The sequence below is a fragment of the Haliotis asinina genome, chromosome 4 (assembly GCF_037392515.1).
Source record: "Haliotis asinina isolate JCU_RB_2024 chromosome 4, JCU_Hal_asi_v2, whole genome shotgun sequence".
In the NCBI taxonomy this organism is placed as follows: domain Eukaryota; kingdom Metazoa; phylum Mollusca; class Gastropoda; order Lepetellida; family Haliotidae; genus Haliotis; species Haliotis asinina.
The window spans coordinates 6,743,262-6,766,244 of NC_090283.1; the positions used below are offsets into that span (position 1 = coordinate 6,743,262).

Below are 22,983 nucleotides of genomic sequence, written 5' to 3' on the forward strand. Positions count from 1 at the left end.
AGGTACTGAATTGCAGTGATATCAGATAGGAAGATAACGTATAAATAAGAATAACTCCCTCGCGTCTGAGCTGACACGATCCCGACTCAACAGTCCAGCACGACAATGTCGAAATCAACTTGATTGTGGGGTTGGACTGGTGAGGCTTTCGTCCAGTTACTTATGATTGTCAAAGTGTATGACAAACTGCTTTTTTAAATTTGATGCTGTGACCTTTTCCCTTTCCAGATTATGATGGAATGAAGAAATACGTACTTTGATAGACGCAGTTGTATTTTGTGTGCAAACTTTGTTCGTCGCTATGTGGCTGAAAAAAAAATTACGATGGGAATGTGTAATGTATATTTTACAATGTTATGCACATCACATATAATCATAGACATGAGCAATTAACATAGCGCACGATCAATAAATAGTCTGCGAGATAACATGGACAAACAAGTCCACTGGAAGAAATGGAATGTGGGAGCTGATATGGAAAGTGAACTAGGTGTCATTTTGTACCATCATGTGTCATTGAATAACACCATGTGTGTTAGGTGTCATCTTTGGTGCAATTACACGAACTGGGGAAATGATGAACATATGATCAACATACCAAGGGAGATAACTGTATGCAATAAGAGCATCGAATATTGAAGTAATTGTGGTGTGAAGTTAAGGTAACGCCCTCTTTTAAACGTTTACTTTGGATAAACTGTAGCCTCTACAATGTGTGCAGATGTATACAGCACTGGCAGTCGCGCCTGACAGTGTCTATACTTCCGGTCCACACCGGATGTTGCTCGGAATTTGTCTGTGTTCAGATTGATATTAGAAAATGTCACGACACATTAATAGTGTTCTCTGAGCATGATCTCTGATATGGCAAAGTTCAACACAAACAGAATTCTATTATTATCTTTATTATGACTGCACGATATTATCAGTATAACGCAATACGCTTTTTCAACCCAAACGTTTTGCAATTTCTTTTTCTGAGAACCCTTACGTTGGGTGAAAAATATGTGTCTCTCGAGATAGTTTTAATGATCTTTCATTCAAAACTGATGTTTCCCCTTTTCATACTGACAAAACTGCTGCTTAACATACTATATATTGTACAAAAAGGACCGACAATGCGGTGATCAACAACATGAATATCGATCTACACAATTAGGATACAAAGACTTGTGTCACCCACGTAAGCGAGCCTCACCACTGTTAGTTATCTCCTACGAAAAACGTGGGTTACTGCAGATCAGTTTTAACCCGGATCCTCACTGGTACTAAGGACTTACGATATGAGACCTGTCGGTTTCAATGAGTATCACCCACTGTCCAACACTGTACCTCTCAGTATATCGCACTACGTATCGCAATACAGATACAGAGTCGCTATGTCTTGCAGTACAATATTTCATCAACATACAACCCTGCTCATTATCATCGGCGTTGTGTTCTGTAGTAGGAGAGTGCTGTTATCCCATAGTTTCGCCAGCTGTGCGTTGTCCCTGGTTTCTGCATTCCCCACACACGAGACACAGACATATGAAGTGGCTGACAACCAGAACAGTCGTTCCTTGACAACACCAATAGGCACTGAGTCGTCTGCCTGCCTGGCGTGTTTCAGGTGTACGTTGTTTGTTGACACAAACACCAGGATTCTTTCAACAAATTAAAGTAGAACCGTCTCCTCGGTATAGTGCACAGGACGGCGAGGGTCGACTCTCTGACTTTGTCCACCGAATGCTTGACGATTGTAGATTAATATGCTGACTTCAAAACTGAAAATCCACATGCGCATAGTTTAAAAAGTATTGAGTGAAGATTATTGTTTTACACCGGCAACATTTCAACATTCTTACGACTGAGGACAGAAATGGGTTTCACACATTGTACACATGTGGCGAATCAAAACCCGGGTCTTCGGCGTGACGAGCGAACGCTTTAAACACAAAGCTACCACGTCGTCCCTTTGTGAATACGTAAAGCAGATGCTATTCTATTAACCTAGAATGAAGACTCGGGTTCGATTCCCCACATGGGTATAATGTGTGAAGCCCATTTTTGGTGCTCCTCGCAGTGATACCGCTCGAATCTTCTTACAAGCGGCGCAAACCAAACTCCCTCACTCATAAATAGCATGATACTATGACGATGTCTTGGTATTGTATCACATTTTCAGAATACTGCATCAATTCTGTGTTCTGTGAAACGTAACAAAGGCTACACAGTACGGTGTGTACACATGACTGATCACTCAATCCGAGATCAATGTCATTAAAGTGAAAACAGATGTTCCAGAATGAGTAAGTAGTGTCGGTGAGAGCACAGGAGAACCATGTACCTTCACATGGGTGTATCCTCAACCATTCTCAGGGGTCCATGGAAACAGGTTCCACTAGGACTAGGAGGCAAAACAGCTGTGACAATTATACGAATTGATTCTCAATAATCAATGTATCACCAAAGTGTTACATCAACTTGTAGCCATGTTCATGCCTAACAAGCTTCTCTGCAAAGCTATCAGATTGTGTGTCGGAAGAGGGTGGCCAGTCTGGCTGACCTGGCTGACACATAACGCCTTATCGTCTCTCGACTCGTACTGTTGACCACCGGATTGTCTTTTCTAGTCTCGATTATTTACAAACCGGGGCCATGTTGCTGGAATATTGCTGATTGCTTCGCAAAAGTAACTCAGTTACTATCAAATTGATTTCATATAACTGTTTCAAGCCCGAACACTCGTGTACATATGTGTGTGTTCGACCTATGATATGGTGACAGTTGTGCAATGAAAATAGGGACGTCTTTTTAGCATATATACGTTATTAGTAACGCCAAGGATATGGCCTCCATGTGATGTTGCACAGGGCGTCAGAAGCAACAGGCAGTATTTGATTGTACGCAGAGGATTAAATAATAAATGATCTCAAACAGGAACTCTGCTTCATGGGTATGAATAATTCTGACAGAGCACAGTGTGCACACAAAGCCACGGCACCTGTTGACAGTGATGTTTTTCAGAAAGGATTACGGTGCTGCATGGGCAAGCTGTAAATGTGGTCTCAGTTTATTGCATGGGATTTTTGTTTTTCCACTTAAGGATTCCTTGCTTAGCAATGTGGGGATACCCTGACTAGCCATGTGGGGATACCCTGCTTAGGTACGTGGGGATACCCTGACTAGCTATGTGGGGATACCCTGCTTAGGTACGTGGGGTACCTTGCTTAGCTGTGAGGTGATCCTTGCTCAGGTAGGTGGAGAATCATAGTTTAACTGCATAGGGATTGGTTACCTAACTACATGTGGATCCCTTTCTCAACGACGTTGAGATTAGTCAGTAACTATGAAAGGCTGGCTGATTACATCATATCCGTCATAGATCCCGACATGTTTACCTTCCCCAGACAATGACGCCAGGCGTGAAGTAGTTTAATATTGCTACATGTCTTAAAGAAATCCTGGAATGAATGCCGCAAAACCGGAATCGCAATCGACAAAGACCTTGAGTTAGGTAACCCTTGGTCGACTGTGTTCAGAGAATTGATCGGAAAGTGGAGGATAAGAAATACACTCATCATTATCGTGAGAGTTCACATTGACCTTGTCGTCTTGACTGCAGCTGTTTAGATAACATCGATTCACGTGACGTCGGTAACACTAGAAATACACATCGTGTGTAAAAGAAAGGTTATTTATGCACACGTCAATGAATTGTGGTCTATTTGGACAAATAAAATAACATTAAACCAGCACAGAACGCATCTACAGACGAATCTCCCCTGAGAGAACACAGCTTTAAGTCTACGATATCTCAAGCTGCGGTCGGACAGACTGACATTGGCTGGCTGGAGGCTTGATCAACACTCAGATCCATGACATGTACGTTAGTTCTGTCTACTCCTGATGTACAAAGACAACGTGCTGTATTCAGTTAAGTGATAATGTAACCTGTGAAGTTTTAGAAATGGGCATGTATTGTCAATTGTGATTTCGGTTTTTCGACATTGTATTCCTAAATGTCTTTTCTATTTTTATCAGGATTGATGATTCGCTTTATATAGCCGAAAACGCACTGAAGGAGAATTGCGAATGGATCCTAAACATATCTAATAGTCTAATACACTGCGTTTTATCATCTTACATACTCGCCAACGACGAGGTTTGTTCAGATGGTATTTTACGTCTTGAGGCTTTGGGGTGAAAGCAGAAGCACACTTGCTGTGTGGCTAGTGTGATCTGATGTACGAATTGTATATTATGTAAAAATATCCGTCTGCATCATCAAGTAAAGATCCGGCCGCATGCATGCATGTACCCAAAGCCGCGAGGATTCGGGTTAGAATAGGTCAAAGAGTGAGTGAGTGACTTCATTTTTACACCGCACTCAGCAAAATTCCAGCTATATGGTGGCAGTCTGTAAATAATCGAGTCTGGATCCAGTGAACAACATCAGTATGAGCATCGATCTGCGCAATTGGGAACCGATGACGTGTGTGAACCATGTCAGCAGCCTTATCATCCGATCTCGTTAGTCACCTCTTACGACAAGCACTTTTTATGGCAAGCATGGGTTGCTCACGGTCTATTCTACCCCGGACTTTGACGGGTCGATTGGTCTAAGAGGTCGTACGTAATTAGTCGTAAAAGGGTAGTCAGGCTCACTGACTAGTTTGACACAAGGCACCGCATCCTCGTTCCGTAGATCGATGCTTATGTTGTTGATCACTGGGTGGTCTGGTCCAGACTCGATTATTTACAAACAGACGCCATGTAGGTGGAATATCGCTGAGTGCGGTGTTAATTAACAAACAATAATATCAGGGCCCCACAGCATAAGCACGACAGTAAAGTCTCATATATAATATTTTACCGATATCTAAATTTATAAACACCATGACAAAATACTCGATGGTCGTCGATCTGGAGCGGTGTTCGCATAAACAATACACTGCTTGTTTACTTGTCCGGTTGCTCTTTTGGAAATACGTTTAAACCAAAATAATCGATATAATATCATCATATTCCCGTCACAGTGTGACGTTAAACGAAAAACCAACATACTAACATCATTGAATGGACGCCTACATTTCAACACCTATACCATTCTCTGTTTCTCTGTTCACAGCCAATGATTCAAGATGAGTGGAAATTTTTTAAACGACATCAACGACCTGTTTACTATTCTTGAGAGTGACGATAACACCACACACTTCAATAGGTGAGTGTCCCACGGACATCGTCACCTACCCCACACACACGTAAATCTGACCATGCATGGTATACAGTGTAAGAAAGATACGCATCCCTGGCATTGTTTATTGACATGCTACATTTTGTTTATATATCGAATGCATACTAAAACGCTAAAGTCGAAATGGCTTGCGTGAGGGACTATGGCTTTTCGCCTCTTATAGCAATATTTCGAGCAATCTCACATTAACTCGATGGGCCTGATAGGCTGCAAGAGTTGTATGATCCCCAGCGAGTTGAGACTGAAAATACTATATGCCGTTGTGGTGGACATCCAATGATCGAGGGAAAAACAGAGCGCCTTTGAAAAGTTGAACTAACTGGATATCGGCGATATACAAATATCTAGTTGTATTGTATTGCATTGCATTGTATTGTATTGTATTTAACTATTAGGCTACTCCACCACCCCAAGATGGAGTGAGAGAGTATGTTTTACGCCGCTTTCACAATGGTGCAGCAAATCTCGGTGGGGATACCAGAAATAGGCTTCACACACTGTATCCATTTTGGGAATCGAACCCGGGTCTTCAGTGTAACGTGCCAACACTTTATCCAGTACTGACAACCCTCCCTCAGCTAACCAACATATCATCAACTCTGAACCGATAGTTTCTTCTGCATAATCTCCTTGTGACCATGAGAGCGAAAGTGTAAACGGAAATAATGTTTGTGTATTGACAAATATACCACAGGACTATTGGATATGTGATTGTGAAAGGATATTTATGTTGCTATGTTTCTTACAGAACGCGCTGCGTCTCCCACGTCGACCACTTCCGTTTTTATCAGTACACAGTAATCCCAGCGGTGAGTCATGCACGGAGCTCTGTTATCTACTCACGGAGGTCTGTTATCTGCTTTGTTTGACCACGTGAGCGGGCATCTCAATTTTAGCAACTGAAACAAAAATGAAATTACATTAAAAGATGTACATGAATGCATATGCAAATCTTAACGATTCCAGTAGTCTTCTCTCTATACACCTTTTGTATTATAACATTACCTTCTGTTATCCTTCAATCTTACTGTGTTTCTAATCATTTCTTGTGATGTAATAAGTGATTTGTAAATATCTCTGGAGAGGGGTTTCATAGGTTGAATCCTTTCCACACTGTGAATAAAATGTGTCTAAACTAAACGAATAAATTGGTCAGCACCACAAATTGTGACTTTTTGTGTGTTTGACGAATTTCTTCTTGTTCTGATTAGTGTCATGACGCAATGATAATCTAATGAAGAAACTCATTTATCCGAACGTTAATCAGCGGTAACAGATTAGCTAATTACACATAGTTTTGCTTCATTAATCCAGCGGTACATCAAAAAGGTTCGGATAATCCCTTCACACCATGAGCCCCATTCAGTGGTAATTGTTAAGTGACACTTGTGAGTTGAAGATGTCTTTAGTTTGTGATTTTGATGAATTAGTAGGTCTCACTTTTGGTTAGTTGGAGTAATACCTGTCATGCTTACCTCTTGTATAAAACACTGATCGTGTCAAAATGAGATCACCTGACGCTTGTCAGTCATAATGGCAAGTCCCGCCCCTAGGCGTAAAAGATGTGAAATTACTGCCGCACACAAAAAAGAGAGAAAACCCTAAAGCCAATTTTGATCTTATGTGTAAACATTTTGGTCAAGAATTCGGACAGTCTATCGGCAAGAGCACAATTTCGGACATCGGATATGTTTTGTGATTGGCTATGATCATTTGACAGACAGATGCAATCACGTGGTTGACACGTGATCTTACTTCGTAACAATGCTGCAAGTCACAAGTATGCCAATGTCAAACTGACCAACGTGAAAGTTGATTTCTTGCCCCCAAACACCACATCGCACATTCAGCCAACTTGTATACGTTCGTATGTTTTTGTATTGCCATGTCAAAGGGAAGTAACCCTACTGTAGTTGTGTTCATAAAAGTTCGTTTCAGTAGTCCGTACGTTTCACTATCCGAACGTTTTTGATGAAAAACAGAAGTGTTCGGATTAACGCGGCCTGACTGTACTTGAAACAGATTTGATTTTTAGTGTTCCATTTTGGCCTCTTCGCTGTATGCCTGACACAATTCACATGAACGTAAAATCTTCCTTATTCCACTGTTCCATTTTTGTACTGACGAAGATCTAATGTGATCCTTGATGTTTTTCAATGTTGTTCTGTTTGTAAAAAGAAAGAAAAAATATAGATTGGATGAGGTAATGTTGAGATGGTCTTTCCTTTGGTCTGAGACGACGTCGTAAACACCACTGACATGTCGCTTTTGCAGGTGCTGATCAGCCTGGCATTCTCCTTATTGAAAACGAGAAGACGGAAGTTTGTTAACTTTCTCCATGGCAGACCTGCACTTGCTCAGTAAGTTGCGTTCGATGAACACTGATTGAATGAATGAGTATTGTTTTACGTCGCATTTAGCAACATTCCAGCGATATCACGACGCGGAACACGGGATATGGGTTTTGAAAGTCACATCCGCATGGGGAAGAGACACGGGTCTACGGCATAACCAGGGAGCATTTTCACCGATAGGGGCGGTGAGGTAGTATAGTCGTTAAAACGTTTGTTTCTCATGCTCAAAACCAGGGTTCAGCTCCTCACACCGAGGACCAGGGTTCAGCTACTCACACCGAGGACCAGGGTTCAGCTCCTCACACCGAGGACCAGGGTTCAACTCCTCATTTATACGTTTCAAAAGTATTAGATCTAATTATTATTACTTATATAAATTAATGTAAAAACTGTTTTCTAGCTACATCTGAACTGGGCTTTCAGTTTGTTGCCAACACGCATAACAGGAGAAAAGGGGGCCAAATCGGCAAATTACACCTCATCAAATTCCCCCGAAATGAAGATACTAACTATATTCAATCAGTATGGTCGTTCAGATCCATGTTTTATGTGTACGATTTCGTGGCAATTGCGAGCTGACACGAAATATCAAAGCACATGTCGGTGATGAAAGTAGGAGATGTGTCATTTGTTCCAGGTAACGACTCATTTCGTGTCTCGAAACTGCTTAAAACGCTTTCCAACAGTGAGAGTAAGGGTGGCCGTTGTTCTGGTGACGTACACTTTGCCATAGTATTGATGAAAATACTATTAAAAACCTCTAACCACCCGTCCTCGGATTTTTCTATGGTAAATGTATAGCGCGACTCCCTGCAGTGAAAGTCCCATTCGACAATGGTTGGCTGGGTCAGTGACGGAGCGTTAGCGCAGGCGCAGTAGACCCAGGGAACCAGGCTGTGTGTGAGTCCTATATCAGAAAACTCCTTTAAAACACTTCCTTTCTGAGAGCGATAGTGGCAGTTTCTGCAATTTAGTTAGCATGACTAAACTTTCATTTTTTTTACATTTTGTATCAAGTTTGGATCGTCTACTCTGTGCTAGTTAATTGTCATTACATTGTGTTCTTATTTCAGCCCCATGGATGCACTGACGACATCTGCCAGCATATCCTATGTAGCCGCATTTGGGGCAACCATCTTCCTCATATATGAAGTTATATTTGAGCAAAAGTTTGCCTTCCGATATGAAGGACCACTCGCCTTAAAAAGTACGTATGCGCCATCAGGAAAGGCATTTCCGGGAGACTTTGATCAATCAGGCTTCACATCGCGTATTAAGTTTCTCCCTTGGACTTGCCAGGAACTTTGATCGTTTGTTCGAATCCCGTCTCGACCTGATTGTTTCTTCGCTGTGTAGTATAATGCCTATTTTTGATGACGTCACTGATGTGGTGTACGTGGTATCAGGGCTGTATCACGCGGATACACCGAGAGGTGGTAGAAATACTGTTCAGAGCGGCATTTTCCGGTATTATCATATTATCACTCACTCATCATGGACGGGCGTATGGTGCCTTGCTGAAGTGTCAAGGTTTGATGACTCGACTTGATACGACTCTGGTCAACTGACAATCCATTTCTATAGATCGTGCAAAAAGGCTGACTACAAACAGCAGCCTCATGGGCATCGATCTACACATTTGACTCATTTAGACAGTTTAGGAGATTACCAAATTTTTACAAATTTTACCGACTATGGCGCCAGGTCCATGTGTAGGCATCAGCAGGTGCTGCCATCGCCCAGTATTGATGATCGATATTCTATATTTTAAATTCTGCTTCCAGCACTGATCGTGATAGTATCTATGATATGGTACGGCTTCGTGTACTACCCAATCTTCGCTTCCCTGGCCATAAAGTCTATCTTCAGTTACGCCATTGGTGCGGTGTACGTGTGGGTGATCACTGCCGTGCAGTTCTACAAGACCTTCGAGTGTAACGTCAGATGGGTAAGTTGAGTTGCACGCTTAATGAGCCTCGTGGTTCAAGATAACGTGCTTAATCACTGGTTAGTTGGCTGTTATTTTACCATACTCAGTAATATTTTCGCTGAATTGCGGCGGTCTGTATCTAAGATGACGCGTCAAGCAAGTCAGCCAGTCTGACCACCCGATTCCGATAGTCGCCTCCTACGACAAGCATGGGGTATTGAAGACCGATTCTAACCCGGATCTTCACGGGTATATGATTGAAGAACACCCAAAGGCTGCACATGATTATACTATCACTGCGTGATGATGATTTGGATCACAGAAGGAACTAACAATGCCACATAACCACTTGACGTTAAGCAGAGCTACATTCGCCGTTATACATTAAGGGTTGATGATTTGGATCACAGAAGGAACTAACAATGCCACATAACCACTTGACGTTAAGCAGAGCTACATTCGCCGTTATACATTAAGGGTTGATGATTTGGATCACAGAAGGAACTAACAATGCCACATAACCACTTGACGTTAAGCAGAGCTACATTCGCTGTTATACATTAAGGGTTGTCACAATGTGCAAGCCATTTCTCCCATTATGTGACCATCATTTGTCTGTCATGTTTTACAAGAGGAGGAGAAACAATGTGATAATAATTATCTCGCTTACACCTTATTACCGATACCGAAATCTTCCGATGAAAGCATTCATATTAGAAGCAATGATAGTAGTAGTAGTAGTAGTAGTAGTAGTAGTAGTATTAGTAGTAGTAGAAGCAGCAGTAGTAGTGTATACATAATTATGTCTATACATATAAATCATTCATGTACACAGGAATCCCGTATGTTGGTAGTGGGAAGAAGTCTACCTCAGCTGTTCTGCCTCACTTATCTCAGCGTCATCCTACCGATTAGGTTTGTCTATGCCCTCAAAACTAAGAAGTATTTTGAGGCGGAGGAAACCGATCTAGATGTTCCCCAGACACTGAAGTATATTCGGGAATCTTATCAGGGACTTCACGTCAGGAAGCTCTTCAAGAAACCCGCACCTAAACCCACGTAAGTGCATATTATCTGTCTGTTACCGATCCCCGTAAGTGGATATTATCTGTCTGTTACCGACACCCGTAAGTGGATATTATCTGTCTTTTACCGACCTCTGTAAGTGGATATTATCTGTCTGTTACCAAACCCCGTAAGTGGATATTATCTGTCTGTTACCAACCCCCGGTTTACCGGTATTTACCGGTTCAGAAATGCAAACGATACGTATTGCGATACTTTGATCGAAAACCGATATTTTGGCATGCAATTGGAAAACTTAGTAACACTGGAAAGTTTTTGGAATTGCCGTTTTTCACACCGGAAGTCATGCATTTATTATCAGATACGGACGCCCAGTGATAACCAATGACCTCTGATATGTACTGACCTGGTCAAGTTGCAGTCTAAAATCTGAAGGCGTTTATTGAGATTAGAGGAACTAATTGGAAACACTTGAAAACACTGTGCTGATGTTAAATTATCCTTTTCCTTGTTTCATTTGTGTCAGATATTATTTACATTTTTTAAAAAGAAGTTTTTTAAGCTTAATCAAGCGTAGTGATTGTGTTGTGGTTTGCTTAATAAATCAAGCATTAACTCTACGATAAGTAGTTTTTAAGTAGTTTGTTTGGTGAAAACAAATCCATGCAATACATTGCAATACATATCGCAAAATATGCTTTCGCATCGCAAAACTAAATGCTCCTTAAATGCCCCTTAAATGCCCCCAAACGGTCCATGGATGACCATGTGCCTGCTCAACTTTTGTCCTTAGCCTAATGCATATCTCATATATGGGGGCATTAAACATTTTGATTAATTTTCTTACCTTTTTTGAAATTCATTTGGTATGCCTTTGGAGTTTTGCCATTTTCTTCATTGTAATCAAAGTACTCAAATGAATGACCCGTTACGACTCACAACACATCTCTGTGCTATTCCCTAGGGGTGGATATTGCAGAGAATTTTCATACTAGTAAATTTAGTTTTACGAGTATTCTTTAAACACACCTCGCGCTGGCATTCTGCTGTATGCTGGGCTACGATTCGTGATGGAATAATGAGTCTCACAGATAATTATGACAATCAACATTAGCAGGAAAATGCTAAAATTGTAATTATGCAACAGCGATTGTCTTGCTGTCTGTCGGTATAGTGCATAACAATATAGTCATCGTTTATGTATATTCTAAAACATGAACATGTTAATCGTCGTGGAGGAATGTAGGAACACAGATTCTTGTTACACCGAATTCAAATCATATTAAGCCTGGCACTAAATGTTTTATGACTACTTTGATGTGACTCATTATGTCGCTTTGGTAATAATGTCCCAATAATGTCAGTCACATGATTGCCTGGTCGAAAGTCGGTGTTTAACAACCGCCGGATAGAAACAACAAACGAACTTTCTGTTTCTTGTAGTGCTCCTTGCCATCATGTGTCTATAATTACTGTAATGTTATACATCAACAACAAAATAATGTTTATCTACAACCTATCCGGAACATTGACCTAAATCAGGTCACATTGTCCTGTTGTAAACAAGAGCGTTCTTCTGATTCCAGCCCTCCGGACAAAATCATAGACAAAATCAAAGAAGGGCTGATTGCTGCCGTACATGGAGTGCTTTACAAAAATGAATCAGGTGATTTGATGTTTCTCCGCATTATTTAGAATCTCTGTGCATAATATAGGGTCGGAGATATACTGTAACAGTCCCAAAATGCTGAGCCGCCTGCTAAGCTCCCTCTTGCCCCACCCATCCCTCCTTTAGGCATACATTTGGGCTTCCTAGGCACAATCATTTATTTGGTTTTGTTTTGTTCCAATAGTATAAAGGATGAATGATCAGTATGTGACTAACGTTGAAAGTAATTGTGGTTTCTGACAAACTCGAGAAGCCAACTCATTACAGTCTTCGCTCGTCAGATGACAAGGGTTCGATTCACCTAAATGTGTGACGCCTATTTCTGGTGTTCCCCATCGTGATGTTGCTGGCATATTGCTGAACGATGACTCGCTCACTCACTATGCCTACAAGTCAACTCCTCTATACACCAGGGACCCCTAAATATCGGAAACCCCTGCTTGTCGTAAGAGGCGACGAACGGAATCGGTTGGTTAGGCTCGCTCATTTGGTTGACATGTGTCATAGGTAGCAATAGCTTGCATGGAAGCTTCTGTTGTTGACAACTGGATTGTTTGGTCCAGACTCGAATCTCTACAGACCACCACCATATAGATGGACTCACTCATTCATTGTACATCAGGGGGCTCGCTCTGGCGTTGCTGTGGTATTAACCTTTACATGTTCCTGTTCTTGTTCCAGGGTTCAGATACTCGACCCGTATTCTGTCTGTTCTCATGGTCGGAGTGTTCCTCCTTTATGTTGTAAGTAAAGGATTTTGATCGAAACACTTCACTAGTTGACCCCAGTCGTCAGAGACACAACAATGTAAGGTACAGGTCTGCGTCCTCTGGATGCAAAACCGGAAGTATATTAGCAGAATAATCACGGTATTCGTGACCAGGTCGACGTAGCTCACAAGGTCACCTCTGTTTTGCCTGCTCCAGACTCTATCATCTTTAGAGAAGTAATTGTGGAAATCGCTCAGTGATACCGCATCAGTTACCAATACATATCAAATCTCATGCATCTGGCATGAAAGTCGCGCTTTTATTGCTCATTACTCAAGCTCTCACGACAAAACTGATAAATCTCACGCCAAACTGTGTTCATAAAATATACGTTAGAATCAGACAAATAGGTTGGAATATATCTTTTGTTGTGACTTTCCTGAAAAAAAAGGAATTTGCAATGATAGTGCGATTTAAGGGGGCTTCGGACCAGTGACTGCGGATCTTACACTCTCAGTTTATGTGAATTTTGTCTTGGTGTGGACGCTCTGTCAGTTAAGGTAAACCGGAGAATAAAGCGTTTGCTCATTATGCTGAGCCCGAGTTCAGCTCCGCACATTGATACAGTCTGTGAAACCATCTTCTGGTGTACTTTGTCGTGATATTGCTGGAGTACTACTAAAACGGCACAAAACCCAATTCACTCTCTCCTGAGTATCCATTAAAAACAACAGACTGACACTGTTTGCCATTTGTTCACAGGTCACGTTTGAGCTGTTGGGTACTTTCGTGACGTATTTAGACATCCTAATCGGATACGCAAACAAATATTTCGATGCCTATGACCTAACGCCAACTGGAGACGAGCAGTTTAACTTGAAGAGTCTGCAGACTTGGATCATAATCGGCTACTATATGCTGACCGCAGTCAAAGGTAAGTGAACGAGCTTGGCACGAAGTGAAGGGTCGGACATTACGATTTTGGTGAAACCCGCCAGAGTATGGAACCGTTAAACCTAGAAACCTGGGAACATTGAAACTGGGATTAGACCCCACGATCTTATGTTCCTGACACACCAAATGGAAATAACTTTGTACCATTGAATTTAGTCAGACGATTAGGCCAAATATGTCCCTAGACTACGTAATCAGCATAGTCTGTAGGTAAGGATGTTCAATATATTTAAACACGAGGTATACGCAGCAACGCCGTTAGAGACTGTTGGCATGGATTTTCTGGTTGGTTGCGCCATCCAATGCAGTTAGTCGATGGATGCTTCCAGTTTGGCATTCTTTTTTCCTCCCACGATAGCTCATACATATATTATGGATGAACCTTCACTGAATATGAACCTTCAATGAAACAAGTTGCTCAAGGTGGCTTAAGGTACAATTCTTCTTCCAAAGTCTCAAAGCCTTATTTTGATGTTGGTGGACAGGGTCACTTGTTTCATTTGACGAATCAGTGATGATCCGGGTTAGAACAGTATCCTTCAGTATCCCATGCTTGTTGTAAGAGGCAACTTTGGGGATCAGGATCGTTGACACATGTATCCCAATTTTGTAGATCAATGCTGGTGTTGTTGATCACTTGATTGTCTGGTCCAGACTCGCTTATTTACAGACCGCCGTCCTATAGCTGGAATGATGCTAAGTGCGGCGTTAAACCAACCTTTGTTTTCTTTGTTTTCAGATTGTGTGATCGTTTCCACGGTGCTGGCACTGGTAATAGGGCTGTTGATGATACTGCACATGCTGTCATCATACAGGTAAGACCTACATGTATACCAGGTATCAGGTTGTGGAAATGCATTGTAGGGTAAGACGAACACGTTGTACAGGTAAGACAAACACGTTGTACATGGAAGACAAACAAGTTGTACATGATAGAGAAACACGTTGTATAAACAGGTAGAACAAACACGTTGTACGGGAGTGGTGAGGCAAACAATTTGACAATAAGACAAACAGGTTGTACAGGTGGGACAAACACGTTGCAAAGGTAAGACAAACATGTTGTACAGATAAGACAAACGCGTTGTACCGGTAGAGCAAACACGTTTTACAGGTAAAGCAAACACTTTGCACATGTAAGACGAACACGTTGTACAGGTAAGACAAACACTTTGTACGGGAGTGGTGAGGCAAACAATTTGATCATGTTTCAGGGTGATGTAAAGATGTTTCGTATAAATGAGATTCGTATTACCTTCATCGTACCGGTAGACACTCAAAGATGGACGCACACATTCATATGCTCTATATGCCGGCTAGAAGAGGACAATATATCTAACAGTTTCTGAGTTTAGGTTCAATGTTTCAGAACCAACCTACTGGCGTTATATAGAGGTGATAACAGCCACATTCCATCTCGGAAGTACAGGAGTAACGCCAGCCTTATGGTAATGAGTGAGTGAGTGAGTGAGTTCAGTTTGACACCGCTTTTAGCAATAATCCAGCAATATCACGGCGGGGACTACTGGCTTCACACTCTGTGCTCATGTAGGGAATCGAACTCCGGTCTTTGGCGTGACGAGCGTTCGTTTTAGCACCAGGACTACACCACCGCCACTTTTCGTAATGTTGTTACAGAATTCTAAATTCAATCAAGCACCATTGTATCGAAAGTAAGGTTGTATCGACGTACGGTGTGTTCCGTGTTGCTTGTTTCTCGTCCTTCGAGGTTGTGTGTCTAACCTCGTATACATAACTACGATAGGCGTTCAAGACTTTTTTGAGTCAGTGAAAAGCCCTACGACTTAGCGGATAACGCCTTCTCGCTTATTGCATGTACGCCGTTTCCGTGTAGATTTTTGCACCGTTTAGAAGCTATACAATCTATAAAGTCGTATGCTTTATTGTCGATGATCACTGCATCTCAGGACACAAATTAAAGGAGACAGAAAATCTATGGACCTTTCCGTTCTTTTCGTGACTCAGTGAAACATTGTGAAGTTAAACATTCTTACTATTTGCAGCTGGGATGCATGCGGTTCGCCGGCTACCAGGTGGGCTACATTGCATGGGGTACGTAATGCAAGGGAGATAAGTCATAGTTGCTGAATATTGCCCAAGGGCACAATGCTTATTACCTCCCCTTATTCTTTGACTCGTAGTGAACCTTCTTGGATCATTTTTCCGTGGTTCATCACTTTCTTTATAATTTTTACACATGGGTGAACTATGACCCCGCTTTTTATCAAAACCTTGTACTCCTTTTACTTATTAGAGGAATAGAGATATAGCTTAATTCTAGAATCGTATCTCGATTCTTTGTCAGATACTGCTCAAAGCAAACCAACATAAATGATAACATGTATTGTTCATAATATTAAGAAGTTTTTCATTTCTGCTCCGGAAACGAAACACACCTCTCACTTTTGAGGCTAAGTCAAAAACGTTTCCATGGAAACCGAGAAAAATAATAAATCTAAAAAAAACTTGTAGATAGCAAAAGGCACCACTTTGGGTTCTGCCTGATATATCTATCATGTCTTGCAGAAAAATATTGAACGGTTTTTGAGTTGTTCTCCGGAAACGAAGCCCATCCCTCCATTTTGAGACTATGTTCGAAACGTTTCCATGGAAACCGAAAAAAATAATAAAGCACAAAAACCTGTACATAGCAAAAGACACCACTTTGGGGTCTGACACACATATCTACCAAGTTTTACTTATAGATATTAAGAAGTTTGTGAGTTCTGCTCCGGACACGAAGCCTATAGGTCCAGATGAGTATTATATCTATAAATCTTGGTCTAAAATTATGGAACAGTTTTGAGTTATGCTCCGGAAACAAAATGATGACGGGCGGAGGGACGGACGGACAGACAGACGAGGCGTCAACTATATCCCCCCGCTTTACATGCCGGGGGGATAAAAAGAAAAAAAGTAATAATTTTCTGGTAGGAAAAAAAAAAAAACAGTAAAAGAGAAAAACTTTTTTTCATACTTTATTACGTGTCTGTCTCAAACTACTAATAAGCAAGACTTGGTAACAGATGATGGACAATTTAGCACATTTAAATGAAGCCCATTTCATAACATGTCTGTCTTTAATAAGTCTGTTATCGCATATACTCCCTATCTACTTTGAAAGTTCTGTTTCTTCTACTTTCTGGGAGAGTATATAACATGATTATATTGACACGTGTGTGTTGCATAGCATGCATTTCAGGTAATGCAGCATTCTAGTTGTATATCAGCGTTATAATTCAACGTGTTGTATACAGTTTGGAAAATGTTTATTTATTTATTTGTCATTGTTTCCGCATCATGTGCCTTGTAAAGATTTTGTTTCTAATGTATCTTGTCCCAGGGTTCATCATCCAGTTCACCATCCTGTTCCTCCTGTCCATTGTCATATCCGTCATTGTCATCCTAGTTCGGGGCGGCGTGTCCAGCTGGCTGGTCAACCGCGTCTTACAGCTCTGGTCAGCAAACATTTGATTGTACCAAGAGTGTCTGAAAATTGTTATCAGTATATCAGATCAAGATTTTGATCACCATATAGATTTCTGTAAATCGTCCGCACACAACACACCTGTAAATGGATCATCAAATATCAACATATCAAAGGCAGAAATAGGTGCTGGAGAAAGTATGCTTTTCCCTGGAAAGATATCGTGAACAAATGACTAACAGTTTATTTTCAAACCACAGTGCGTTGAAGAATCAACATGTGCTGTGTAAACATACTGAGGCAACTATTTGTTTTATTTTTGCAGAACAAATAACAATCATATACCTTATATTTTACTGCAGGCCAATCGTAGTGTGGACGGTAGTGCTGAACATCCTCCAGCTGCTCCTGGCTAAGTATCTCTTCGCAAAGGGGCGTGGAACTACGCTGTATATAGACAACAGGTGTGTATACCTTAATTAGAGGAGTGAGCACGTGTACATAGGAGCCATTTTCAGAATTTGTGCATATTTATGTTAAATGTTTGTACCCAACAAACGTAATTAAGTCAAAATCATGATTTTTGTTATGGTAAGTAATTTATCTCAGTTTATTCTACACTTTACAGTAACACAATATCTTTAGATTGCAATGTTATACTTAATTGGTTGACATGGTTTGACATTTTAGTTATGGAAAAAGGGTAAATCTTCGTCACAAGGATTGCTGTCACTACTGTAAGATCATCCAAAAATTGCAATACTGTTAACTCCCTGCACTGTCTTCTGATTCTACATCGTGTGTGCAAATACTGACACAAAACCCAATAATTTTTCTGAATTTCATCGCAAAAAGGTGTTGAGAAAGATTTCTGCATGTCCGTGGCTAACTGTTACGGTGTCTACCACTGAAATCTCATAATACTGTGAAATCAAACAGCGCCAAATACCTTCTAGTTTTATGTTGTTTGTGTCTAAATTATTTTCAGTTCAAGGATATCGAATGTTTTGTAATCTTCTTTAAACTGTGTTTGTATCAAATGAATAAGATCAATAGGCATATAAGTATGATTTGTTAGTTATAATAAGGATAGTGTAGTGTAGAGGCTGTCACAAAGAAGAAAACAGCTGTGATAGGGCCGTTACGGTAGTGACATTATGTACCGTCATAATGTCACTGCCAGACCATGAAGTGTTTACCTGTACTTACACAACACGAATATCCATACACAAATTATTTGCCTATTACACTTTCTTCAAACAACCTGAAATATTTGACTGACAAATTTCATTAAAATACCTTTTAAAGTAAACGCATGAAACTGGCTATAGTGTCACTACCGTTGTTGTGTCACTATCGTAACAATTTATTCCAAGGTCCATGCTGTAACAATATCAATTTACTTATTTGATTAAAATTGATTATCTGTTTATGTCTGGAATTTAGAGTGCAAATATATTTGGTAGAACAGTTTCAAGTAAGCATAATATAATTCATATTCTCATTTTGAAGATTTGCTACATATTGCTTTACCTTTGCAAATCAGAAATGAATGCAATTTTTGGCTATTTAGCCCAATTTAAGCAGTAAATATAACTTTCAAAATTCATTAGCCATGTTACATTGTAAAGCTAAGCTAATATATATGTATATTAAATGAGTATTAGTTTATCTTTGGATTTTTTCTTTTCAAAATGAAGTTACAAATTTCAAATTGGTAATGAGGCAATTACATGAAATAAATATTATCCTAAGGAAATGCGGAAATATGAAATATGAACGTTTCATAATTGTTTTTGAATAGTCAGAATACTATGAACGTAATCAACAACACGTGGACAAATGTCTATAAACAACAAACTTACATCTCAGATACAGTGGATGTCAGGCTACATGAAGACAACAGGTTCAGTCACGAGTTGTGTCCCTTTGTTTCAGGCGATTTTTCTTCATCTTTACGTACTTCATGTTTTTCTTCAACATCTTCCTCGGTCTGGTGTCTTGTCTCATGAGAATCATCAAGGCCATTGTCCTGGGTGCCTTGTTCATGCCGCGACTAGACCACAGCAGCCTTTCCCAGAGATTCCAGTTCTTCGATCCTGGTACAAATGTTTCAGAGACTTTTTTCCTTTTTCCTGCGTGTGTGTTGCGTGTACAGAAAACTGAGTCAACATGAATTCAAAATGTCCCTAAAACTTCAGATTCCCAAACGTGCTATTACACCTTCTCGCACAGACTTCAACCTCAGGCAGCGACTGAAAATTAGAAAACAGTTGTTCTTTTCAGTTTCGATTTTCTCTACTGATAGGTATACCAGTAGCAGACATCATGGCCGGCCTGTTGTCAAGGGACGATTTTGGGTTTGTTTTTGTTGTGTGTGGTAACATTTTATATGACGAGTCGGCACGTTCCGGGTTCAAGTTGGCAGTTTGGAATGAAATTTTGTTTGTTGTTTATGGTCTGTAATACAATTAGAGCCGGTCTGGCAATGAAAAACACGGAAAATGTAAATGCTGCCCTTAAACGAGATGTGGTGGTCTGTTTTCAGATCACTTATATCTGATTTTACAATGTGTGTTTTCTATTCAGGTTTTGCGGCGTATGTAGGTTACATGCACGTGGAGAACCAACACACACACCCAGTCATGATAGTATTCATCCGCCTTATGCTTATGAACCTTTACTTCCGCAATCGTGGCGAGAGTACATCCATCGACCTGAACGGTTCCATGACGGTGGATGGAGAGGGTAACAAGGGTGAAGACAGCGACGTCATGTGTATCAGTAAGTAGTCAGAAACGTCCCTTAGGGCATTCTGGAGTAGAGGTCAAAGTATTAACGCGTAATGTTTTCCAGAATAGATCTCTGCTTCCACTGTTATCCACGAGTCTACAACCATTGGTAGTATCAAGGCGGGGGCACAATAATATGTTTCACTCGCTGAATCCATGTGAGCAAAGGCATATGCTAAGGGACTGAACCAAACGGTGACTTGAACTAATAAGGGTAAACGAGTGACACCCCACACGTCATTCTTTTTTCCCCCAGACAATTATTTTTAGTGGATTCCATGGTCCAGTATTACTATATCAGCAAGAGTTATCTCCCCTATCGTGTTAGGGTGCAGAGTTGTATCATGCCTATATTCTTTATAAGACATAATCATGTGGTGCCTTTATATCAAGACCATGGCAAGTCACAAAGTCATGGGAGGACACATGTTATTGATCTTAGGTAGTCTGTGTGGGTGTTGGCACTATCTGAAGTTGCGTGTGTTACTGAGTCTCTGTCTGTGGCACTGTCTGTTCCTGATCATAATGTTGTATCTGTGACTGAGGGTCTGAGTGAGGTAGTATTTTTTGCTGATCATAATATTGTTTCTGTGACTGAGGGTGTGTCTGAGGTAGTGTCTGTTGCTGATCATAAGATTGTTTCTGTGACAGATGGTCTGTGTGAGGTAGTGTCTGTTGCTGATCACAATATCGTATCTGTGACTGAGGGTCTGTGTGAGGTAGTGTTTGTTGCTGATTATAAGAGTTTTTCCGTGAGTGAGGGTCTGTGTGAGGTAGTGTGGCTTAGAGTGTATCTAAGGTAGTGTCTGTAGGTATGGGTGTGTTTGATTGTGTCTATCGCTATGTTTGAAGCTGGGGTATATTTTGTGATAATCCGGAAAACGTTTATTTCAATCAGTCTTTATTTAGTACTCAAAGGTGACAGGCCTATTGTACAATACATAGTAGCAGTGTATAGAAGACTTGTATACGAGTACACAGTATTATATGATATTAAGTCTTCATACAATTGTGACGTTCAGACGATACTCGGTGACGAATATTCTTTTCTAAGTTGCATATCATGAGGTAATGAACATAGTAACATCCTGAATCGCATAATAATTGTTGGAGTTTACGGAATAAAATTGATCTATGGATTGATGGTCATAACAACATTCTTTAAGGTACATTTTACGTAGTTTATAATATAATGGGCATACGAGCAAAAACTGATATTCGTCTTCTAAGACATTACTGTAGCATGAGTTAAATAACCTGTCTTCTCTTATTATCTTCATAAATCCACCCTCTTCAATCCGCAACTCATGTGATGAGCAGCGAAAACGTGCAGATCTTAATTTAAGTTTTTTTAGAAAATGCTCAGTGTAAACGTAAGGTTTGGAAGTGGACAAGGACATTTTCTCAAGTCGCTTCTGGTGGTTCACATTCTTTAATCTTTGCGTAAATAATCTAATAAACGTTGAGGGACACTCAATATATCGCTCATACAACAGGTAAGTTTATTTCAGTCGGTACTCTCTATTTACAGAGATGAAAGCACATGACACTGATGTGAAGGCGATACAAGACGCTAAGCGACGAAAATATCGAGCCACCTTCAACTGGGCATTGTTCTACACCCTCATCAACAACCCGCAGATCCGAGTGTTCAGGAAGGGCTACATGCAGAGCATGATGAAGGCAGTACAGGAAGGAAGACGGGTCCCAGTCAGTGATCTCCCAGTAGCCGATCTCTCCAGGCTGGATTCCATGACTGACACCGACGACAAAACAGAAGACAAAATAAAAGACAAAACAGAAGACAAAATAAAAGACAAAACAGAAGGCATATACGACGTGAAAGGGAAAAAAATAAATAATAACTCTTGTCTCGTGTGACAAACTGAAATATTTTAGAAGACTTCGTGATGTCACGTCACTTACACATTGTATGTGCTTCTGGTCATGTTTCCAAAGATATATTATGGTTGTAATGTCTACCTCAAGACTACCCAAAAGTATACCAAAGAATGTTTCTTCTGTTCTGAAATACATCCGCAACGATTGCTACACAATGAAGGGTTGAGGACATACCGACATTAACCATACACTTATGTGCCACTTCGCCAAATCAGGGACGACAGGTGCGACTGAAACTGAGTTTCACTCTCTCTATGTGTGTTTTGTACAAAGACAAACGAATATATTTTAATAAACATGTGTAATGCCAGTTATGCCGTAATCGTTCATAATTTATGGCTGTGAAAGAGGAGTGATTTTATGGAAAACACTGTATAATGTGACTGACATCCCCTAATTTTTGTGCAAACCAACCAATATATTATGAACAGTCCCTATGTTAGATAGTCCCTCTGGAGGATTGCGGTTCAAGTCTGAACCAAGATTTTATTATACGTTTGCTTGAAGCAGCAATATGTCTCTCCTTGTACAGATTCTTGTGTAGTTCTGCAATACAGTATAAAAGAGGAATGGAGATTTCTTCAGGTTTAAGATTCAAACCAAACGTTGATGGCACTGTTGAATGGTTTATGCAAAAGTCTTCCTCAGATGACACATTTGCCCAATATGTGTCACTAATCGACATGCCACATATTCTAAGCTCTTTGGACAACATTTTATATGATGGTGTTGGGGTAGTAACGGTTCATTCCAGTTCTGATTCCTCTTTTTTCGATCTGTACATTCAACTAATGTCAACATCAGGTATTGCTTGAATCTGTCCTGTGCCGACAGCTAGTCTGGCATGTGCAAAATGGTCCATAGTATTGATGGGTATATGCCTGTATGACAGCTTAAGTCTGACGTATTTTAGACAGCTCTTGTAATATATACCTGTGTTTATAAAATATACAATACAG

General features: G+C 40.5%; 1 protein-coding gene across 4 annotated transcripts in view; it reads left to right on the forward strand.

Moving 5' to 3' along the window:
* The window catches only part of LOC137281228 (receptor for retinol uptake stra6-like), a 28,824-nt gene extending 6,490 nt beyond the window's left edge, over positions 1–22,334 (forward strand). For 2 of the 4 annotated variants that reach the window (XM_067812363.1, XM_067812364.1), the window contains exons 2-18: positions 5,114–5,206; positions 5,988–6,048; positions 7,514–7,599; positions 8,667–8,800; positions 9,378–9,541; positions 10,359–10,582; positions 12,136–12,215; positions 12,900–12,961; positions 13,691–13,862; positions 14,622–14,697; positions 15,252–15,330; positions 15,907–15,955; positions 17,247–17,361; positions 17,693–17,794; positions 19,269–19,432; positions 19,920–20,114; positions 21,654–22,334. In XM_067812363.1, coding sequence (XP_067668464.1) covers positions 5,127–5,206; positions 5,988–6,048; positions 7,514–7,599; positions 8,667–8,800; positions 9,378–9,541; positions 10,359–10,582; positions 12,136–12,215; positions 12,900–12,961; positions 13,691–13,862; positions 14,622–14,697; positions 15,252–15,330; positions 15,907–15,955; positions 17,247–17,361; positions 17,693–17,794; positions 19,269–19,432; positions 19,920–20,114; positions 21,654–22,003 — 2,193 coding nt within the window. In that variant the 5' untranslated portion in view covers positions 5,114–5,126 and the 3' untranslated portion in view covers positions 22,004–22,334. Of the gene's footprint in view, positions 1–2,994; positions 3,868–5,113; positions 5,207–5,987; positions 6,049–7,513; positions 7,600–8,666; positions 8,801–9,377; positions 9,542–10,358; positions 10,583–12,135; positions 12,216–12,899; positions 12,962–13,690; positions 13,863–14,621; positions 14,698–15,251; positions 15,331–15,906; positions 15,956–17,246; positions 17,362–17,692; positions 17,795–19,268; positions 19,433–19,919; positions 20,115–21,653 lie in introns of those variants that run through there. The other 2 variants (XM_067812365.1, XM_067812362.1) reach the window with 2 other exon arrangements.
* Positions 22,335–22,983: the final 649 nt, after the last annotated feature.